This window comes from Clarias gariepinus, chromosome 25 (genome assembly GCF_024256425.1).
Source record: "Clarias gariepinus isolate MV-2021 ecotype Netherlands chromosome 25, CGAR_prim_01v2, whole genome shotgun sequence".
Taxonomy (NCBI): domain Eukaryota; kingdom Metazoa; phylum Chordata; class Actinopteri; order Siluriformes; family Clariidae; genus Clarias; species Clarias gariepinus.
In genome coordinates, this window is record NC_071124.1 from 19,667,529 (window position 1) to 19,690,190 (window position 22,662).

Here is a 22,662-nt window from a genome sequence, read left to right on the forward strand (position 1 = left end):
AACATTTTGCTCGAATCTTGAGTCTCTATCACGGACATCTTCGTCTACTTATCACAACCTTATCAACCGAAAATGATATTTTATTCAAACGTCCATGCTGGAGGCCTTGTGCATGCATGTCCTAATTTTTTAATTAATTAGTTATCGGACACCTACACTTTTATATTCATGTTTACATTCTGGACTATTGCACAAAGACACATTAATAAGTTTAATAAAACACTTTTTATGCATATTTGCACACCCTCTTTCTTTTACCAAATTTCACATTTTTTTCAAATTTTCTATTGTACAGTATATTTCAATTTTTATTTCAATTTTTATGTACAGTATATTTTTATTTTTATCCTAATTAAATTAAATTTTTCTGTCGTATTTCTTTTATTCATATTTATTTCTTATTATAAGCTTTAATTCTCTTTTTAAGGTCACTGGCGGTCGTATAAGCACTGCATATCGTACTGTGTATGACTGTGTATGTGACAAATGTATGTGAATTTGATTTAATACTAGTAGTATTAGTTACAGTTCTTGCAGGGACACAGGGCGCGGTTTGGCTTAGCCGGTCGTGGGCGTGACTTAGCCGGTCGTGGGCGTGACAACGGAATGACGTCCATGACACAATGAAGTTGTTACACAGAGCGCTGGTGTTTGTTGCCCTCGGAAGCAGGGGCCTGAGCAGAGCTATGGTAAGAGCCGCACTCACCCGTCGTGCATTTGTCAACCTTAACGCGTTCAGTGCTCATATTAGGCTGAATGTTTTAACATGCGAATGTGTGTAACTCCGAGAGGTTAAAGGACAGTGTGTATAAAGTGTGTTTCTGTGCGCGCGCGCGTTAATCTTTTCCACTGCGGAATGACACGAGCGCTAACCGTTAGCAATGCTGTTAGCCGGGTTTAATCCTGCACTGTCATCAAAAAACAAACTGCGTCTGGAATTTACATTACACTACATGTTAGCATCTGATTCTGTTTATTACACTAGTCACACTGTGGTTATTCCCAAATAAACATGGCGGTTATTTCTGATGAAATATTGCAGCAGGGTTATTAAGACTGGATTATTAACCTGTGTTCACAAGCTGATTTAGCATTTTAGATTTGTTGGGTAAAACTGGATAAAAACGCGTTATACGGTTATGCTAATAAAATGACAGAAAAACAGCCGTTAAATTTTGAGTAAAGAAATACAGAATTCTACATATATCTGAAGGTGAATTACTTATATCTTAATCTATTTGTATTATCATATGACCAGATTTAATCATAAGCTAATACACAGCTACAGTGTTTATTACTGTTTGAGTCTAACAACTCTGATTTAGCCTCTAATTTAAAAAACGTCCGTTTTTAAACCACGTGACTGCGAAAGACCAGTGACGCAATGCACGGGACTGATGACGTTCTATAGCTCTAGTTCTGACATGCCTCAGTTCTGTTTAATACCAGTTGTATGAGTTGCTAATCAAGGCGAAATGTTACGTTTCAGGTGGAGCAGCACACTTACGATTCTACTCCTTTATCTTCTCCTCAGCGCACACGCGCAGCACCTCTTAAAGGGCAACATACATACATAATGTGACATACAACGTAGTGGTGGCTGTTACAAAACACGCGCTCTTTGTCAGCGGCGCCCGTGCGATCAACGCACTCATCTATCTGCGTAAAAAAAGAGATGCAATATTATAGTTTTCGTCATTTTTATGATACATTTACGTACCGACTGGGCCGGCCACATTGACCAGTGGCCCACCGTGAAAACGCCCGGTGCTCCAGATAACCAGTCCGCCACTGACTAAGATCATCTGTGTGTGTATGTGTGAAACTGAAGCTTGTCTGCTCTTAACTAAAGATGCTTCAGTTTGAATCTGAGTACCGGTATTGAGTGAATACTGGTAGAACATCAAGTCACTTTTATTTTCTCATCAGTGTCACTGATTTTACGTCAGCAGTGTGTGTGTTGTATTTGCATGTGGCAATATGAGGCTCGATTATCAGACCTGCTGTCACACCTGTGATGTTTAAACTGTGTGTGTGTGTGGTTGGATCAAGACTGCAGCAGAGGGATTATTATTATTAATGGCACCTGTGTGCATCCTGGGCTCATCACAGCAATCACATCAGGGACATTTTTCTAAATGTTGTGTAAGGTTCATGATGGTTGATGGGTAGTGATATGATTGCAAGTGATAACATCATGTTATTATTTTTTTTATTAACTTAATGTTGACAACAGCGCATCACAAACATGAGATTCTTTTTCAAACAGTCACATTATTGAGAAACTCGAACTTCTCTCTACTTCAGCGAATTAATCTTTGACCCAGTTGACACATCATTCCACATCCAGCAGTATCTGGTTTGAGTCTTTAATTCCTGGGTCGACTTATCTTATAATTGATGAGAATCAGATTGGTGCATTCTTTCCATCTGTTTCATGCAAATGATGCAAATTTAAATATTGAGGTTTTTGCATGAAAGCCCAACTCTTCTGATTGGGCACCATCTTCAACAGTCAGGCTTGTTTTGGGTGATTGATGGATTCTGTTTTCTACTCAGGTGTCCAGTGATCAGATTAAAACCTACATGATAAACATGCCTTTGTTCCATTCTTACTTACACTTGTTTGTGGAAAATCTGTATACAGTACTTTATTCTCTATTGCAGCTTGCATAAGACATGATGACTTTCCTATCCTTTGACCCTGATTGCCTTTCCCTTATTTATTGCAGTGTGCGCAGGCCAATGACTGGAAAAGCGCCAAGAGTATTTACGAATTCTCTGCCAAAGACATAGATGGGAACGAGGTTTCTTTGGAAAAATACAGGTAACGTGTCTTTTTTTTGTGTTTTTCACGCAGGTGCAGCTCATCAGTTGAATCAGTGTTCTATTTTGTTTGATGTTTCAGTTCAACAATGTAACAAGTTTCAAGGGTTGAGATCAAAGTCTCGGCTACAGCAATGTAATCAGTTATAGGGTTGTAATAAAGTTTGGTGTCCCGTCGTAATGAGTTCTTGATGGTTAACTGTAGTAACCTTGAGAGGTAAATGGCATGTGTTTTCCACTTTTTCCAGTCTGTCGCCATTATAATTCTTTTTTTCTCTCATGTCCAGAGGCTTCGTATGCATCATCACGAACGTAGCCTCTAAATGAGGCAAGACTCCAGTAAACTACACTCAGTTTGCGGCCATGCACACCACGTACACTGAGAAGGGTTTACGCATCATAGGCTTCCCGTGTAACCAGTTTGGAAAACAGGTACGTTCCATCCTCTACGCCAGTGGTTCTCAAACATTTTCTGTCATTCCCCACTTAAGGGTGTGGGCGAATTTTCAAGCCCCACTTGTCAACAAAATGATAACGAAAACGGCCAAGTGTACTATTTATTGAAATATCAATTTCTAAACCGATAAGATCAAATAACACCAAGTTCAAAACAGATAAAATACGTGTGCAATTGTTATAAGTGTCTTCCTACTTTGTTGGGTCTTATGCTGTCTGCTGCCAGCGGTTTAAGACACGAAACACACACGGGTCTCTCTTCTGCCCCACCATCCCCACCATGAATCCAAGCGCAACATAGGCTTCATCATGTTTTCCTTTCGGCTGGGTTTTTGGTCGATTAGGCTGATGATGTTGAATCACCTGCTTTTTTGTGGTCCATGTAACCATGTATCCATTGACGTTATTATGCTCACTACATACAGTACGCTACCCCCCCCCCCCCATAGGTTTATGGTTTACAATTTAAAACAAATGAATTTAATTATTAAATAAGCAATATAAAAAAATTATAGGGAAAAATATATAAATTATATATATTTTTTCATATACAACATGTGTATTTTTATATTGCTTATTTCATAATAAAATCGTTTCCTGTAATTTTTCACCACAAACAATATTTATTTAGTGTAATTTGTGATAAATAATTTGTTATTTGTACATTGACAAACCCCTGCAAAATAAATGTGCTATAAAATAATCATTTTGGGGGATTGGTATTAATCGTCTCGACGAGTGTCACGTGCCTAGGGTTAATTATAAAATTAATAATATATTTGACAATAATAATACTTTGAATGCATGTCCTGATATAATATTTGATAGAGATTATATGGGGGGGCAATCCGTGGCAGGGGGGCATTTTAGCGCATAACACCTGTTTGTGTCCGCGGTAAAGTTAGTTTGATATTCGCATCTCCGAATTCGATACATGCGTAAATAAACCCGCAAATAAAGTACTCACATATATTTTTCTCTTTACATTGTCTTTAAGCTCCATCCGCCTTAAATTATACAAGTTTAAAAGCATAAACACTATTATTCTCTACGGCGCAACGAGTGATTTAGGGATCATCGCTAAATGCCGCACAGCAACAAAAAGCGTAGAACGATATTGATCTTCCCTTCTGTTCAGCGCCTGAAGGATCAAAAGCAACTTTGTTGCCACACTGGAAACTAGAAATGCCAGACTAGTACTGCCTGATAAAATATTAATGTTTAACAAAAATATAGAAACATCAGCATACACATTGGAATAAATGAAATTAAATATATAATACCGAATGTTTCCTTATATATTGTTCCTCTGCAATTAACATGCCGACGTTAGACCGTTATTGTTGCACTATGGTTCCACTTTTTCTCTGTTTTTATTTTAATTTACTTATATTATTGATCCATTTCTTTGCTTGTGATTGTTTAGTTTCGAGTGTCCGATCTTTATTGTCAATAAAGAAAAGCATGAATTAGAATAGGTACTTTCCTATTATTGTCCACTAATTCCCTCCCGTTCATTGCGCCCCACCTGTCATGTCTGTATTCCCCACTAGTGGGGCGCGCCCCACACTTTGAGAACCACTGCTCTACGCCAACGCTTTACTTACGCTTATTCTGTCTAATGAGGATGTCTTTAACACACTTTATCAGAAATATTGTACTTAAGAATTTCAGATGTAAAACGGTGTTTCATCAGGTTTTGAATTGTTAATAATAAAAAGGGTGTGAGCTCATATCTCAGGGCGTGTGTTTACCTACAACAGCAATGTGATGTGTAACATCAGGAAATAAAATTGTTTATTACATTTAGAACAATTTTTAATGATTACTTTTTACCATAGTGCATCGTATTAGTGAACTGAACTGTGCTTCCTCTCAACTCTATTAGTAAATCAGAGATTTTTTAAAAGTATGCCAGGACTCTGACGTCACATTAATAATGGGTGTAAATAAAACAGCTTTTAACGGTGCTATATCTGCATAGGAGCCTGGTACCGAAGCTGATATTAAGGAGTTTGCGAAAGGTTACAAAGCGGAATTCGATCTCTTCAGTAAGATCGATGTAAATGGAGACAACGCTCATCCTCTCTGGAAGTGGATGAAAGATCAGCCGAATGGAAAAGGAACTCTCGGAAAGTGGGTTTCTTTCCATTATCCTTAGTTAATATGATTGTATAATGTGGACTTTTCCACTAAACTCCTAACCTTTAATTTTGCAGCTTCAATTCTAAGATTAATTGTGTGGCATGTTTTTTTTCCCTTTCATTTTCTTTATTAGCAACATTAAGTGGAATTTTACCAAGGTGAGTGTTTCTAGAAAATCTTCAGATTTAAATACTTTGGAAATGTGTGACTCATTCCTATTAAGTTTATTGTCTCTCTCTTTTAGTTTCTCATCGACCGAGAAGGGCAGGTTGTGAAAAGATACGGACCAATGGATGACCCAAGCGTTAGTACACAGTTCATTGTTGCGTTCATTTAACACAGGGGTTCCTCTTCTCAACAATATTTTTATTGATTTTAAACAGGGATATAACAGGGTAAACATGTAATGTTGCAATACAGGTTTTATAACCCCCTTATAAACCCTATAGCACCCACCTGCCCCTCCTTGACTCCAAGCCAGTTTTACATGCATAAGAAATAACGGATATACAGTATGAATAACGGATTGAGTAGCGAATCTACTCCAGGAACAGACAGGACAAAATATTTCTGAGCCACTGGGTGTGAGTGGGTGACGTGGCATCCTTCCAATTGGGTAAAAGAGAACGCCTGGCCAGGAGTGTCGCAAAAGATAATAAACGCTGTTTAGCTGGAGTTGGATGCTTATCTTCCTCTCCAGTAATACCAAAAAGAGCAATTAGAGGGTCTGGTTCAAGATTGCATTTTAATTCGTAAGACAAGGTAAAATAAAAAAGCAGTTTTAATTTTACACACAGGTGTGTGACTCAAACCCATCAATCCACCATAAATAGTGGGCATTAGGCCTTTACGCAGCGGGTGTCTTACTAAATTATTGTAATGTGTCCTTTTAACTGAGGATTCCCAGATTTGTCACCATGAATGTAAAATTGGCTCCTACTTTTTAATAATTGACGTTCAATTACATGCGTTGAGAGTCCAAACTTAGTTTGCAATTCTACAGTTTTTTTTTAATAGAGATCAGGGTTTTTAAATAGAGCGTACTGCTGATCAATTTCTTTAATTTGATTGGTCAAATCTTTTTGTTCTCTATATGCCTTTCTTTTCATATTTGCAGTGTATGAAATTATCTGTCCCCTGAGAAAGGCTTTCAGAGCATCCCAAACAATTAAACGAGACATTATCTGGTCTTCCATAAATTAAAAAAAATCGTCCTCTATCAGTACCGATGAATTAAAGCGCCAATGTTTATTAATTTGAGGGAGATCGGGGAGCTTTATAGACATAACAACTGAAGCAGTGTCCGATATCACAATGCTCTGGTAAGCACAAGTATTAGCCATTGGGATCAGTTGATTATCTATAAAGAAATAATAAATTCTGGAGAAAGTATGATGAACATGTGAGAAAAAGTAGTATTCTCTCTTTTTTGGATTAAGGAAGCGCCATATGTCAGAAATACCAAAGCTGCAAAGATAGGACTGAAGTAGTGTGGCGGATTTACTCAGAGGTATAGGATTGGGAGATGACCTGTCAAGTGATGGATCTAGACAGCAGTTAAAGTCTTCCCCTAATATAAGAGAGTATGAGCTCAGATCTGGTAAAACAGAAAAAAAATGTTCAAAGAAGGAGACATTATCATAATTAGGGGCATATAAATTAGCTAACACTATGTTAGTATTTAATAATTTTCCTGAAACAATAATATAACGACCATGTAAATCCATAATAACATCCATAATAACATATATAACATATATAACATCAAAGCTTCTAACCAAAAGAGATGTTTGGATTAATGAGAATTGAGACACCCCTAGCTTTGGCCTGAAAGGTCGAGTGGTAGTGCTGCTCTCCCCAACGCAACATAAGGCGAGAATTATCAGAACTGCGAATGTGAGTTTCTTGTAAAAATGTGATTGCAGTGTTAGGTTGTTTGAGGTGTGAGAGCACATTCCTTCTCTTGACCGGATGGTTTAAACCTTTAACATTCCAGCTTACAAAGTATAAAGAACTATTCATACTCCCTGAGAGAAGATGCAGGTAGATAAACATAAATAATACTGAAATGCAAAAGTGTATAACACAGAGCAACCCATTAAAGATACACCATGTACACTGAACTAACACAATACTGGCTTTGGAGATCCCCCCCCACCCCTACCCCCAAAAGGGTACTTTTCTGAGAACTGTAGTATTGCTTATTAAAAAATAAAACTATAGTGCACTACGTTGTTTTCGGCAAGCTGTCTTTCTGCGCCTCTTCTACTGAGCAAAGCCACTTCTTCTGTCCAGTAGAGAGAGTTAATTGGAGCCGTGCTGGATACAGGAGAGAAGGCCGGAGTCCACGGTTGTAGAACTCAATCATAACGTCTCTATATTTGGCTCGCTGGATTAAAACTTCGAGAGCGTAGTGTTCCACGATACGAACCTGCTGACCGCGGTATTCCAGCTTCCCTTAACACTCCTAGTAGCCATTACAAATGAAAAGTAGATAACCGTGGGGTAGAGTACCAAGTTATTGTATCCTAAAGATTTAATTTAACATTTAGAGACAAGTAAGGGAGTAAAGAAATTGTAAATTGTCGGAGCATCTAACTCGCATGTCTACTCCATGTGGCTGCTAACCGGAAGTCCCCAACACAGGGGTTCCCAAAACCTTTTTAGGCAAATGACCCCAAATGGACATAAAAAAAATTAAGATTAAATTTATAAAATTTCAGTTATCTAATATGGGAACCTGGAACAACACTTCCTCCCCAGGTTGAGAGATAAAAACGCCATTCACTAGATGGCACCTAAGACCAACAAACACGTATGTTGGTCAGATTTCCAAGTCAAAAAAGCATTGCGATTTTACGATTGTCGCTGTAGGCTGCATCTCAAATAAAAAAATGTTGGGAAAGTTTGGGAACCTCTGATTCAGAAAAATTATTTTGCATGACCTTCTATTTATTTATTTTTTGTTTAAGGTTTAAAATTTTTATTTATTTCTGTAGGTTGTCGAAAAGGATCTGCCAAAATACTTATAACCAGTGTGGATCTCATCTATTCATCCTGACTCACTGACTCACCATCTACGCTCCTGCAGCCTGCTGGGTATTTTCAGGCCTTTTCCCAAAATAATGACGGCCTCTCTGTAAACCTGCCTGCAGGTAGGACTGGCCTGATGACCCCTGGTGTGCAAAACCTCCCCTGGGAAGCCTGCATATATCCAGCTATTTCTGCAGAGTGAAGACTGAATCAAACCCTCTACTGACTTGACTTTTATCATGTATTGCTAACAGCAAAGAACAATAATAAGAATAAGTAATAAAGCATGAATACATTTGCTGTGGGTGTGACTTTTTCTATTTGTTTGTTTGGAACGCTGCAGATTATTAACCCTAAACATGCTTACAGTCAGATATAAATTATGTTTTTTATATTAAAGAGATAAAGAAACCACTTGAATTAACACCATTTGCTATTCACAGAACTAAGTGCTATAAAAATCCTGACAAGCCTCCCTCATTACTTCTGCTAAAGCAGCATTACCTTTTAAAAGAACAGTAATGGCAATGAGCAGTTCTATTGTGAATGCAGTCACGGCTGATTTTTCACGCTAAATATGGCACAAACCAGAAATCTAGGACGACGATTTGCACAGCAACAGGCATTTACCATTCATCCGCCATACAAAGCCATCATTTGTAGGTCTGAAAAATTACAGACTTGACCTTTAATTATCTTTTGAAGGCAGGAGTGCATTTCGCGTATTTATCACTAGGTGGTGCTGTTTCTCTTTTTTTCTTTTAACACCAGTCTGCGGCGCTTTTCTACACAGATCGTGGAATTGAAAAAATAATAAAATTGTAAATCTGATTAAGTAATTTTTTACTTGATAAATAAAATCAATCAGTCTAGCGCTAAAACAATACAAATTTTTGTTTTTACACTAATCTCAGCCTCGGATGTCAAGGTCACTGCGGAGTGATCGTGTTGCAGGTTCAAAATTGGAAGTTGACGTTCAAATCCTCAGTATTAAAATTCACCTTTTGTCTTTAGACCCTTTTAATTTAGGGCTTGACGTCATTTGAAAGCTGATACTACAGTGACGTTGCAGACCTGCCTGCGCGAGCGCGTAACACGGACAGAGAGAAAGAGAGAGAGACTCAGTAGGACACTGCTTTGCGATTCAATTATGTTGAATCGAATCTTATGAACGACGCTTTTAGGTGAATCGATTCACTCGAGGTTCGTGCAGTTTACCTATAACAGAAATATACTGTAGCATTATTTAGGGGTCAATAATAATTTTATGATTTCAGATTCCCACTGATAACCTGACTACATTAAATTTTATGTTTGTGGTTAAGGAATAAGCAAATATGGCGTTCACAATGCATATAGTTTAAAAGTTCAAAATAACGGACACTAATACAGTAGTTCAAAAGAACGTTTTGTTAGCTCCGTTTGAGTTGCGAATCGATTCATTTAAAAAAGGTTCATTCCACGATTCGCCCATCACTTCGCCCATCACTTCAACCCAATGTGTTTTACCGTCGTGTGTGTGTGTTCCTCAAACCTCACACACAGGGATTTTAGACCAACATGTAGGTTTGTAACACCACCACCGCAATGACAAGACTTTCGTTGTCACCATCTGCTTCACCGTAAACCCGCGACGCTGTTGGCCGTATTGGATGGAGGGAGCCGTGAGGCCGGTGGAGGCCGGGGGGAGCTCATCCTCAGCCGGGGCCGCTGTGGCGGAGGACACGGACACCGTCATCGGAGTCGGATACGGGATAGAAGGTGTGTGAGGGCGCCTGGGGTTTATTTTAATGTTATATTTCGTTCCGCATTTTTTCTTTCCTTCTTTCACGCTGAAAAAAAATGTGGAATATAACCGTTTTCCGTGCTGTCACGAGCTGATTGTTTGGCAGACCGTTAGCCGCTGGTGAAGATGGGAAAAAAGCTAAATTGCTCTTTTTTTGCGCGCGCGCGTGTTCTGGGGGCTTCTGCATGAACGTCATGAAGGCTGAAGGACAAAATGTCTGAAAGTCAATAAAACTGCTAATGAATTTGGTTCCTCCTTGTCTAGAGTATTCCCCGTGTGTGTGTTGACAGCTGTGAGTTTCGCCCTGAGGCTTTTGTAGTCCCACACGGCTATGTGCTCTCTCTAAGGTCCTGTGACTCCCTGCAGTTCTTTATCAGGTCCGGAGACTCCCTGCATTTCTGGCCCATGCTGCTCTCTCTTAGGTCCGGTGACTCCCTGCAGCTCTGCCCCATGGTGCTATCTCTCTCTCTTTCTCTCAGGTCCGGTGACTCCCTGCATTCCTGGCCCATGATGATCTTTCTCTCAGGTCTGGTTACACCCTGCAGTTCTGTCCCATGCTGTGCTGCAGGATCTACCCGGTTCTCCTCGGGTTCCTCCTGCTGTGCAGATCTGTGCTCATCTCATTACAGGCAGGACTTCCTGCACAGCTGTTTCTGATCATCTGTGCCAAGCAGCGTGCCTCCATATTTATCCAACCATCTCTATATAGTAGCTATTTCCCACGGAACCACAGGGTGTGATGTAGCACAATATCAAACCCAGCTTGTTTAAGTATTTCATGTTTAATCAGTGTTCAGATGGGGTTCTTTAGTTTCCTCCTGTCTCCCAGACACATGCAGCAGGTGGTGAGAGCGTGTGTGTACATTGTGATTTGCAATGAGGTGCCATTAATTTATTGTGTTTTTCTTATAATCTTATAAACTACATACAATCACTTTCCAATTTTGATGCTGTTGCTGTTTTTTCCCCACCATATTTAAGGTCTTACAAATATTCACTGGTGTGTTCGATGAAGAAACAGTGATACTATTGTGAACCTTATGTTTGCGCTTTGATATAAAGATTCAGTTACAGAATACACATTGTGTATTTGTGACACAGTGTATTTTTTGATGTTTGACAAAGTATTGGGCTGCAGACCAAGAAATTTACGAGTGTTTTTAATAAACATGCACTGATCGAATGACCAGTGACAGTACAGGATAAATACTATAGAGGCTGAATTATTGAATAAATGAATAATGGTTCGTGTTTTATTATGAACATGCAGTGAATTTGCCAGTAAAGAAAAGTTACAAAAATGTTTGTCAATTTGGTCAATTAAGGTTTTTTTGCCACCAAGGTAGAAAGTTTTCTCAGTATGTCGGATCCATGATCATGGTCTAAAACACTGGCCTCCCAGGAACCCCTTTTTAATGGCCCAAACATGCATAAATGGCTTAGCGCAAGGTTCAGGACTGTGTGTGGAATGTTGCAATAACTCCCAGCCGAGTTACACACACATATACACACTGTTAAAGTTGTCTTTAGGTTTCGAAATCTTACTGACAAGACACCGCTCTGGAGTTTTTTTTGGTTGTTTCTTTAGACTCAAAGCTTCTAACCAAAAGTTAAGGCGTTCTCCATTGTGTGATGGCGGATGGACATACCGGGTGTCTCGCATCCAGATTCAACTTTAAATAAAACACACCTGCTCTACAAAAGCTTGCATTTGTGTCTGGACAAACCCTTTAATCATGGATCCATAACAACAATTTTTTTCGGCTGCTCCAGTCAAAGGGATTGCCACAGCGGAACATCTGATCCGCACACCCACATCTTGGCACAGGTGTTTTTTACACTGGATGCCCTTGGGACCGGCACTGCAGTCAGCGGCTGGGTAGTATGGGGTGTGGCAACCCACCGACAGCGGGGCTCGACCCTGGATCTTCGTATCCCCATGGATCCACATGAGATGTTAAATGACAGTGTCAGTACATGCTGTGGTGAGCACAAGTCTCCAATCTGTCATTGTGAATATCCCTCTTTTCTGTGCCAATTATTTCTATTCAACATGTTCATCAGAGCTCATTCACGATAAGCTCCATGCGGAGAAATCGAAGTCACAGGAGCGTTTCCGATAACAGTAACAGCGATAAAGCGGCGTCCTTGAAAGTCTCGAGCCCTAAACCACTTAAACACTTTAGAGAGGAGATCTGACGTGTGTGACATAAACCTCTCCTGGGGGAAGGTCTTAAGGTTTATTATAAAGATAGAATATCTGGAAATGAGGGCGTAGTTATGTTCAGCGATGTGAAGTGAGCCTGTGAGTGGAAAAGAGAGGAAGTAACTGTGCAGACGTGATTTGATTAAAAGGTCACCTAAAAATCTCTCTCTCTCTCTCTCTCTCTCTTATTATAAATTCACACATAAAAATGTGGTCACCTTCTTATTGGTCAGTGTTAGCATTTTTCAAAAAGATTATTTGAAAACTTGTATTCGCTAAAGATGTGGAAAAATCTTTTTAGTGCTGTATCACCACACTGACTCACCCTCTCATCTTCTATACCACTTTATCCTGTATTTAAGGTCGCGTGGGGCCTGGAGCCTAACCCAGGAGGCTTAGGGCACAAAGCGGGGTACACACTGGACAGGGTTCCAATCCATTGCTGGGAACACACACCCACTCCAGGCAATTTGGGAACACCAATTAGCCTAATCTGCAGGTCTTTGAAATGTAGGAGGAAACCAGAGTACCTGGAGAAAACACACCAAGCACGGGGAGAACATGCAAACTCCATGCACAGAGAGACGGGAATTGAGCCTGGCCGTGAATTCAACCCGGACCCTGGAGGTGCAAGGCGACAGTGCTAACTGCCAGGTGGGCGTTTTCACATTAGCATGATTGATTTAAACGCAGCCCAGGAACGTTCAAGCCAACGAGGAAGTTATTCTTTGCGCTGAGAGCAATGCTCTAGTGATGGGAGATTCGAATCATTTTAGCGACTCGGTTCTGTGAATCTCGTTCATCAAAATGAACGAATCTTTTTTTGAGTCATTTCGCTCATTTTGTTCTTTTGATCAGAAATAAATTAAAATGTTGCGTTTCCCAATACGTCTACATCCACAAATTTTGGTTATAGTTTCAGTTATAAAATATTACAATGCAACCAAGGACATATTATAATAAACAGAATGAGCAGCTCACCTCTTATATCTTCCAATCTGAGTTGTTTGTTCTTTAAAGTCTATTGCACCGCATAGCGTCTATGGGAGTCACGTGACAAAAGAACGAACGACTCGAGACTTGAAGACTCATTGCCGAGAATCGTTCAATTCTGTTTCCTGTATATAACATACAGAGGTTTTGCGATGCTTTGTGCATGCGCGCCCAATAGAAAATGAACGAATCACTCTCCGAGACGACTCGTTCATCTGAGTCATGTTAAAGATTCGTTCGAAAAAAAAGAATCGTTCATGAACGACTCATTACTACAATGCTCTCGCATGTCTTCCTACTTCATCAGCTCTGTGTAGGTCAGAGGATGAGATCGGTGAGTGCCATGAGCCCACCGAGATTTCGAAGGAGACCGATGGCACGGATGACGTCACGTATAAAACAGAAATCCACTTCCTCACCTAAGATCGGCTTCCATATCTAATTCGCCCTGTCCCCGAGTACACTGTAATGTACCCGAGACCACCTTTTCTCCATTATGTGTCAGAAATGATCTTGGGGCCCTAATGTGAAAACGCCCTTATAGAATCAGTGCCTAGGTGTCGTGATTATCGTGTCAGGTGGTCCCCGGTGATTCCCGTCACTAGTGTGTGCATGATGGTTGTAAGACATTTCGCACAGCAGTCAAGCTAAAAGCTTCCCACTGAGTGTTTGCTTTTTTAATCAGACATTAATCCACTCTGTCAAAACGGTTTCCCCTCAAGTCTACGGTTTCCCCTCAAGTCTGACTGTAAACTGTAATCACCTCTAATCCACGTTCAAAATAATCCCACTGATTTTGCTTTAGTCCTACATGAAGGTTTTCTGTTTCCACTTCTGGCATATTTTTATTTGGTGCTCATTCCTACACTAAGCTCGTGACCTACACACAGAGTCACGAGGTTCTTCCAGGTATGTGAGAGGTCATCAGATGAAAGAATGAGGTGCATGGTGTAGAGCGCAGGTGTGAAATTTAAAGCCTCCAAGCAACAAACATCAGACATTTCTGTCCTTGGGCTCCACGAGTGAAACCTGAAACCTGTCAGTCTTGGCGTTTCTTGGAGCTTGTTTGGACTGCAACACCAGCTCTCTTGCCTGGTATATTAAGAAGTTCTGCTTGCTCCGAGTATCATTAGGAGAGAACTTTTCTTTGTTTGTTCTAACGCTTTTATGTGGGCTCTGTGTGATGTTATGGCACGATAATTATGAATTAAGCGGTTAGCAATCCATACAGACCGAGATCAAAATGAAAAATCTTTATCACTTAGACCTGCAGAGATTGTGAGAGAAATCCCACGCTCAGGCTCGCTTGCATCGTGTAGCGCATATAAGAAACGACTTAGCACTCTGAAGGCCTGACGTTGCGCCCCTGCTGTAGGCGGTTATCCCGCAGGGATCCACTCATAAACGTGCCCGCGTTTCTGCTTCCTTCTCATAACTCAGAGCACTGAACGATTCAACGCGGTGTTAATAGTCTCATGTCACGGTAGATTACAGCACAGCGGCCCTGTGGTGAATGAGAGGAGGTGAAAAGCAGGAGGAGATGGGAGGGGTGTGGCGATCAGACTCGTTTTAAAGCCCTGCAGGAAATTTGATTCTGCGGATGTTTGCTCCTACGGGTGTGTGTTGTTCTCTTTAAGGACAAGGCAGTGATCGTCTTACACGATCCAGCGTACAAAGTACACAGCTCATGCAGTCAGCGATTCAGTACATAATGATCCAGAGCTGTCGGTGTAATATGATGTGATTAAAGTGTAAACAGTTTGATACTAATGAAAAAAACTGTTAGCTTAGAGATGTGCCAAAGCTACACCACGCTGCTTTTCACTGAGAGTGAGGTGTAGAGGCCACGCCTCCTTCACAAGGACTGCAGTGTAGATGCCACACCCCTTTACTGAGAGTGAGGTGTAGAGGCCACGCCTCCTTCACAAGGACTGCAGTGTAGATGCCACACCCCTTTACTGAGAGTGAGGTGTAGAGGCCACGCCTCCTTCACAAGGACTGCAGTGTAGATACCACACCCCTTTACTGAGACTAAGGTGAGGTGTAAAGGCCACGCCTCCTTTACTGAGACTGATGTGATGTATAGAGGTCATGCCCCCTTTACTAAGACTGAGGTGTATAGGCCATGCCTCCTTGACTGAAATTAAAGTGTAGAGGCCACGCCTCCTTCACTGAGACTCATGTGTTGAGGCCACGCCTCCTTTACTGAGATTGATGTGTAGAGGCCATGCCTCCTTCACTGAGACAGATGTGTTGAGGCCATGCCTCCTTCACTGAGACTGAGGTGTATAGGCCACGCCTCCTTGACTAAAACTAAGGTGTAGAGGCCACGCCTCCTTCACTGAGACCGATGTGTTGAGGCCACGCCTCCTTCACTGAGACTGATGTGTTGAGGCCACGCCTCCTTCACTGAGACTGATGTGTTGAGGCCACGCCTCCTTCACTGAGACCGGTGTGTTGAGGCTACGCCTCCTTTTCTGAGACCACGCCCCCTTCACTGAGACAGATGTGTTGAGGCCACACCTCCTTCACTGAGACTGACATGATGTGTTGAGGACATGCCCCCTACACCAGGACTAATGTGTAGAGGTCATGCCTACTTTACTAAGACTGATGTGTTTAGGCCACACCTCCTTTACTGAGACTAAGGTTTACAGGCCACACTTTCTTCACCGAGATTGCAGTATAGAGGCCACGCCTCCTTGACTAAGGTGTAGAGGCCACGTCTCTCTTATTAACATTGAGGTGAGGTGTAGAGGCCATGCCACCTTTACTGCCACTCAGGTTTAGAGGCCACGCCTCCTTCACTGAGACTGATGTATTGTGCAGAGGCCACGCCTTTTTTCTCTATGACTAAGGTGAGGTGTTGAAGCCAAGCCACGCCCCCTTTGTGGTTACTAACAGAGACAGAGCAAGACTAAGTTGGAGGAGTACTACAAAGAAATACAGAAGCTCCATCATCGTTCTCTTCCCAACTTAGCATCATGTATGCTAATGGCAGCGGTGGAGCTTTCTGAATTCGGCAGGTTCCTTGTTCTGTCTGTGCCGACACACAAGAAATAAGTAATTAGTTTAAAAAGTTTTATCTTTACAGACTTTATTTAGCTTTTATGTTTACCTGTATGAATCTCTGGATGACATTTCTGCAGCGCTGCAGATTGCTTGTATAAAATACCTGGCATGTTTGATTCACTTCCTGCACGTGTTGATTCCGAGTCAGATCACGTTCGTACAGCAATAAATCCAGGCTAGATTTCACTTTGCTTTCTTGCTTCTCTACCCAGCGGTGTCTTATACTGTCTTCATACTGTCTAATGGGAGAGTTCAGATGATGCTGCAGCACTGCAGAGCTCAATTGACTCAATGAATCAGTGAATCAACGAATCAATGACTCTGTGATTCAGTGCCTGCCTTGAAGTAAAGCAGCATTTCCACCACATCCAGGCTGCAGCACATGCTGGGGCGATGGGATCCATCAACACACACACACACACACACACACACACACACACACACACACACACACAAACACACGAGCATATTTTTTACACTCCAGTTCCATCACATGGCACACTCGGGCATTTGTCCTTTCCCTTTCAAAAAAAAAAAAACAATGTTGTGGGTCGTTCCCTTTTTGGTCGTATCTCATGAGCTCTTGTAGTTGGAAGCAAATGCCCACGATGTGTTGCGTGTCTGATGCTGACACAAACGAAAAATCGCTTTACACAATACTGCATCTCCTGTGAGTTAACATGTTTTCTGCAGGATAAAAGCCTTTTAATGATGGTCAGAGTGGATGAGTGCTCATAAAATATGAATAGCCTTGGAGGCATTTATTACCAGCATGTTCACAGTTACAGCTAAAAATAGGCATCTAAATTTGGTAAGGTTTAAAAAAAAAAAAAAATGTTTTTAAAGGGTATGTAGAAATCAACAATAGTGGTGTATAATTAAGAGACAGCTCATAAAAATCTCTCTTGAGGAAACTGAATCACGTTTACAGGGATACATTTCTTCCACACGACGTGAACACGTCTCCTCTGCATCTCCGTCTCCTCCGTGACTCCGAGGGCGTTTCAGTGTCCTGATTGCTGGAATCCTAAGCCTCTGTATTGAAGCTTCACCACTTAAACCTCATCAACATGAGTTGGAACACATCATTAGCATCCTGCCGGAACGCCCCCATTTCATCCACTGATTGCTCAAGGCGCAAACCTCCCTCATGATGTCTCCTCGCCCTCAATTAGGATCGTTTTACTTGTATGTCTGTGCTGTTTGTCTTGTATGTCTGGGCTGAATTATTCCTCAGCTTGCTCAGAGGTTAAACTCCTCAGGGTTGGAATCTGAGCTCAGGTTACTGTTTTACATTTTGCCTTCATCATGTTCCCAAGAACCTACCAGGAAGTGGAATGGCTTCTAGGTTTGAACAAGTGTGTGAGGGTGTGCTGTGCCCTGTGATAAAAAGTTACATCCAGTATGTGTTCTAGTGTTTTTCACCGCCTTCTACGTACCTGAACTCTTAGGTGTCCATGATTGGCTTGTGAAGAGTACGAACAACTGCTAGTGAAATCGCCTTATATTTAAACTATTTCTCTTTTTATGCATCTGATTAATTAAATAGTCAGTAAGATTTTTAATGGTGTGGTAATGAGCTTGCCCTATTACCCGTAGATTGCAAGTTTGAATACCGAGTGATGCTGTAGCCTCCTGGCATCCAGGAGACTAGAGTGAGCTGATTGGCTGAGCACTGTCATTGGGAAGGGATCGAGGCATTCTTGCACTTTAAGATCAATCTCCCTAGCCAATCTCTGAGTTCAAGGGGGTGATAGAAAATATCTGTCCTGTAAAGCTGTCCTAATGGGGAATAGTCCTAATTTAGAAAAATCCTCAACAAAACAATTCACAGTCCAATATAGTGGAAAAAAGCTTGGAGACAAAATGGCGTCTGGGATTTCCCTCGCGAAGGTAAAGAGACAACACCGTTACATTTTAAGTGTGAGATTCATTTCCTTAGGCATGATTACGGTTATTGGCCACATGATTTGATGGCAGTGTGGGGAAAGGAGACAGATTTAAATAAGTGGATTTGCTATGCTTTACATTGTATATTGTATATTCGTGTCAAAGGCGTATAAGACTCACTTCGTCAGACCTAAGAACAAATCAGACTTACGAACATGCCCCCGGAACGGAACTCGTTCATAAGTCGGGGACTACCTGTCATAGCAGAGTCTGACATACTTTGATGAATCAATCTAGTCGCCTGCTGTAGTTGTATAAAGGGACAAGATCAGTAGTCCAAGTAGTCCAGGTAATAAGTGGGTAGGGGTAGGGGTGGGGAAAGGGTAGGGTTAGGGATAATTTGGGAGTTGAAGGGAATAGAGACCGTGAAAGAGGCTGATGAAGAGAAAATTCACTGACTGATTTTTGTTAAACTCACATGAAGAGAAGGTTAACTGAAGGTTAATGCACAACCCAGTGCTGCATGACTAAAGAATTCATCATCTCTCCGTCTTTCTCCACCCGTTCTCTCTCTCTCTTTGTCTCTCTTTTTTTCCCTCAGTGATAAAAATCTGCATTTGCTCACATGAGGCATAATCCACTGCAGCCTGATGGAAAATTACCTCGTGCCTCACTTTCTGCCTCTCTGTCCGTCTTTCTCTCGCTCCCATAACGGTTAGCTTGTGTCATGGGGAGAACTGATATAGGTCTGACTGATATAAGAGAAAGCCCTATATACTGTATATATGCGTGTGGGTGTGAGTGTGTAACTAAAGCCGTGGTGTGTGAAATGGCTTTTCTGTCATTAACGACTAAGCTCACATTGCAGTTTCAGCTGAAAGTATAACATCGCAGATCACTGGTTTAGAGCGGTCACAGCTGGGCCTGGGGGAGGTCATGTAATATATGACCTCATCTCATCTCAAGTCACATGACCAGTGCCAGTTTGGGGGTGTTTTCTATCAGTAGTCGTCCTCGTAACCGCCTTCATTATATAACTTGCTGCGGTATTTGAATACTGCCTTATTTAAGTTTTAACTGACATACGATGTGATAAACAGAACAGCAGGTGCTTGGATCTTTTTTTCAGGTTTAATATATGAGGAAATGATGAACAGGATTAATACAAGAGGAAAAAAGCATCCGAGGAGGAGGAGAACGGGTGCTTGAGGGAAAGGAAAAGGAACCCGAGGATAAAGAGGGACTAAGATAGAAGAAAAAAGGATGTGGATAGAACCTGAGGAAAAGGAGAAGAAGAAAGGATCTGAGGTCAGGGAGGAGGAAGAGCGAAATGATCCAAGAAGGGGAAATGATCCGAGGAAGAAGAGTGGAAAGGATCTGAGGAGAAGGAGGTGGGGGAAAGGTCATATGAGGGGACTAGGGGAAAGGTCAGAGGACAAGGGTGGGTAAGAATCCAAGCAGAAGAAGAAAGGATCCGAGGAGGAGGAGGAGGGCAAATGTCCAAAGAGGAGGAGAAAGATAAGAATGAATCTGAGGAGGAGGAAGAGGGGAATGGATCCAAAGAGGATGAGGGGAAGGAGAAAAAAGAATCCTAGAAAAAGGAAAGCGTGTCCGAGGAGGAAAGGAAGGTTATGATGAGGAGGAGTAATGATCTGAAAAGATGGAGAAAGGATCCAAGGAGGACAGCAGTGGATAAATTAATTTTTTTTAGGAATTTCTGGTGCTTCCGTTAGAAGAAGGCGTCCGTTAACAAATGCACTGATCTGTAGCCACGCCCACTGATTAGCCACGCCCATATATTAGTGCAGTAGAGGTGATCTGGTCAGGATGATCCTCAGCCAGTGCGGAGTAAATGTACCTACGTAATATAGTAACGATTACATTCTTTATGATGTTAAAAGTCAGATACACAGTTTATTAAACAGAAGCCAGCAGAAAGCCTGAAAATATTGACCCCCTCAGCGAAACCTGGTGCTGATACTGTTCACTAAAGCGCCTGAGTTGGGTGTTAGAAGGAAAACTGCAAATGTGTACTCGAGCACAAAACCCGAGAGTAACGCTGCATTAAGCCAGGATCCACATCGTTCAGCCACTTAATGTCCACTCGAGTGCTTCATAATGACGGGCTTAGTGTTTACGATTTAAAACATGGTGCAGGGAGTTCTCGCTTTTACTCCAGCGGACATGCTGCTGCTTTTAAGAGGAAACTCGAATTCACGGCAAACAGCAATTATGAATATTGTTGTATTCAGATGTAAAAATATGCACGTTTGAATCACATTTCTCTCAGGATTGTTACAGATTTCCTCCCTAATTAAGTCTTTACCCCATGACGTAAATAAAACCCTGACACTGAAGACTCCTTACAGGAAGCGTAACTCATTAAACAGTCCATTAATACGCTTCATTATGGATTTCACTCAGTTTTCTCGACACGTGTGTCACGTTAACAAATCTGGTCCGCCTGACAGCATTAATAATCAGCCGAGCCGTTTTTGTTGAAGGACGGGGGCAAAAAAGCGCTGACGGCGTGTCCGTCCACACACCATCCAGTTGAATTTCTCACCGCTCTCAGACCTCCCACTCTCCACACTCTACACTCAACACACACTCATCTGTGAGAGCCTTAATCCTGTAAACAGTCTCAGCGTGTATTACTGAGGTTTTTTTTTTCCGGCCCTCAGAGGATCTCTGATTTATCTAATTCAACACACACACGATCATCATCTTTATAGCACCATATTTCTGTGTATAAATGAACAGCTTTTCTGAGAATGGATTTTCTCGCAGATGGGAGCGTTACCCATAATGCAGCGGTTCTTGTGTTGTCGAGGCCGCCAATTATACACGCCCGCTGTCTCAGCACATCTCTCCGAATGCAGAGCAATCGTCGTAAAATCCCTTAATTATTATACTCTCTCGCTGTCTCAACACGGACAGGAGTTTATTTCAATGTTTTTGGGACAATTATGCAATTGCGCAATCGCTCCTACGGACTCCGATCGTTTCGAAAACTCCTGCTATTTGACCGAATCGAGATTGATTTTTTTTTTCACGGCAGCCTGGGACTCGCGTAATTAAGTGTTCTATCTAGTAGGATTAGCCGAGCGGCCGACTGAGTACGCGAATGTAGACGACGATGCACTTAAATCACATCACTGCATAAGCTGAAAAATAAAAAAGATGTGCGAGGCAAATTAAATTCAGCTTATGTTTAGCTTTCCGCGCACTAGAGCTGTGAGACCTTGGTACACCGTCAATCCATTTAATATCATTGTTGTGTATTGCGTTTTTTTCTTCTTCTTCTTCTTCCTTAAGCTTCCCCTCCGAAATCTCAATGTTCCTGTAGCCCACACCAGTCTCATCCTCTGACCCGCCTAATAATGTGGACGCTGAATGGAGAGGGAGGGAGCAATAGTTCCTGGGCAAATCAATAGTGCCTAATGTAAAAGCTTCCTTAGTTTGTAATGTCTCAGACGTGCAAAATGAGCAAAATAGTGAAATAGTGGCTAGATACAGGTTTAATAGTGGACAAAATCTTTCTTTGTACATCCACTCTTCTCCTTGTTTTTGTGTTCTCTGAACAGCTTCGGAATCGTTTCTTCTCTTCCTTCCTTGTGACCATGTGACATTTCCTGCAACATCTTACAGAATGAATCGTCTGGGATGAATTTTATTTTTATTCGTTTTGGCCGGGACATGATCCAGACAGTCTGTGTCCTTTTCGAGTAATCCTCTGTAGGAACAATTCTCCTGTAGGATTAGGGTCAGGATAAAAGAAAACGTCCACACAAGAGAAGCGTGTCTACTCTCTGTCACCACCATCAGGAGAGACAGATAGTCTGATGTCTAGTCTAGTGTTTTAAATCGACGCAGTGGGAGGAGCCTGAGAAGCTAAAATGTCTATGAAAATATAATCTCTAATCATGATTAGCTCAGATATAAATGGGATTATATGATTATTTGACTAGGGATGAGTGATGAGACGTGATTAAGCAATATCTCACGAGTGGGAGTGCTGTTGTGAGGAATATCATTACGGTTGTAATCGCGAGGGCGCATCCTGAGGACTGAAGGCATCACAGGCGTGCTGATATTCAGAACGACAGCACGGTCCTGTCTGTTTTATCGCTTAATTGCGCAACTTCTACAGCAGTTTGATATACACCATTTATAATCAACAGATTATTGATTTCTTTGTTTATTTAGCTTACCAGAATTTAGCCTATATATTTTTAGCAGGACAATACACAGT

General features: G+C 41.5%; 2 protein-coding genes across 8 annotated transcripts in view; both read left to right on the forward strand.

Moving 5' to 3' along the window:
• The first annotated feature begins 609 nt into the window (after positions 1–609).
• Positions 610–8,760, forward strand: gpx4b (glutathione peroxidase 4b). Its single transcript, XM_053486972.1, has 7 exons — positions 610–689; positions 2,733–2,827; positions 3,114–3,258; positions 5,267–5,418; positions 5,561–5,585; positions 5,672–5,731; positions 8,427–8,760. The coding sequence occupies exons 1-7, from the start codon at positions 624–626 to the stop codon at positions 8,457–8,459; spliced, it is 576 nt and encodes a 191-aa protein (XP_053342947.1). The 5' UTR covers positions 610–623; the 3' UTR covers positions 8,460–8,760.
• A 1,189-nt stretch (positions 8,761–9,949) lies between these two features.
• pip5k1cb (phosphatidylinositol-4-phosphate 5-kinase, type I, gamma b) overlaps positions 9,950–22,662 on the forward strand; it is a 43,070-nt gene continuing 30,357 nt past the window's right edge. For all 7 annotated transcript variants that reach the window (XM_053486445.1, XM_053486446.1, XM_053486448.1 and 4 more), the window contains exon 1: positions 9,950–10,221. In XM_053486445.1, the coding sequence (XP_053342420.1) occupies positions 10,113–10,221 (109 nt within the window). In that variant the 5' untranslated portion in view covers positions 9,950–10,112. The remainder of the gene's footprint in view (positions 10,222–22,662) is intronic.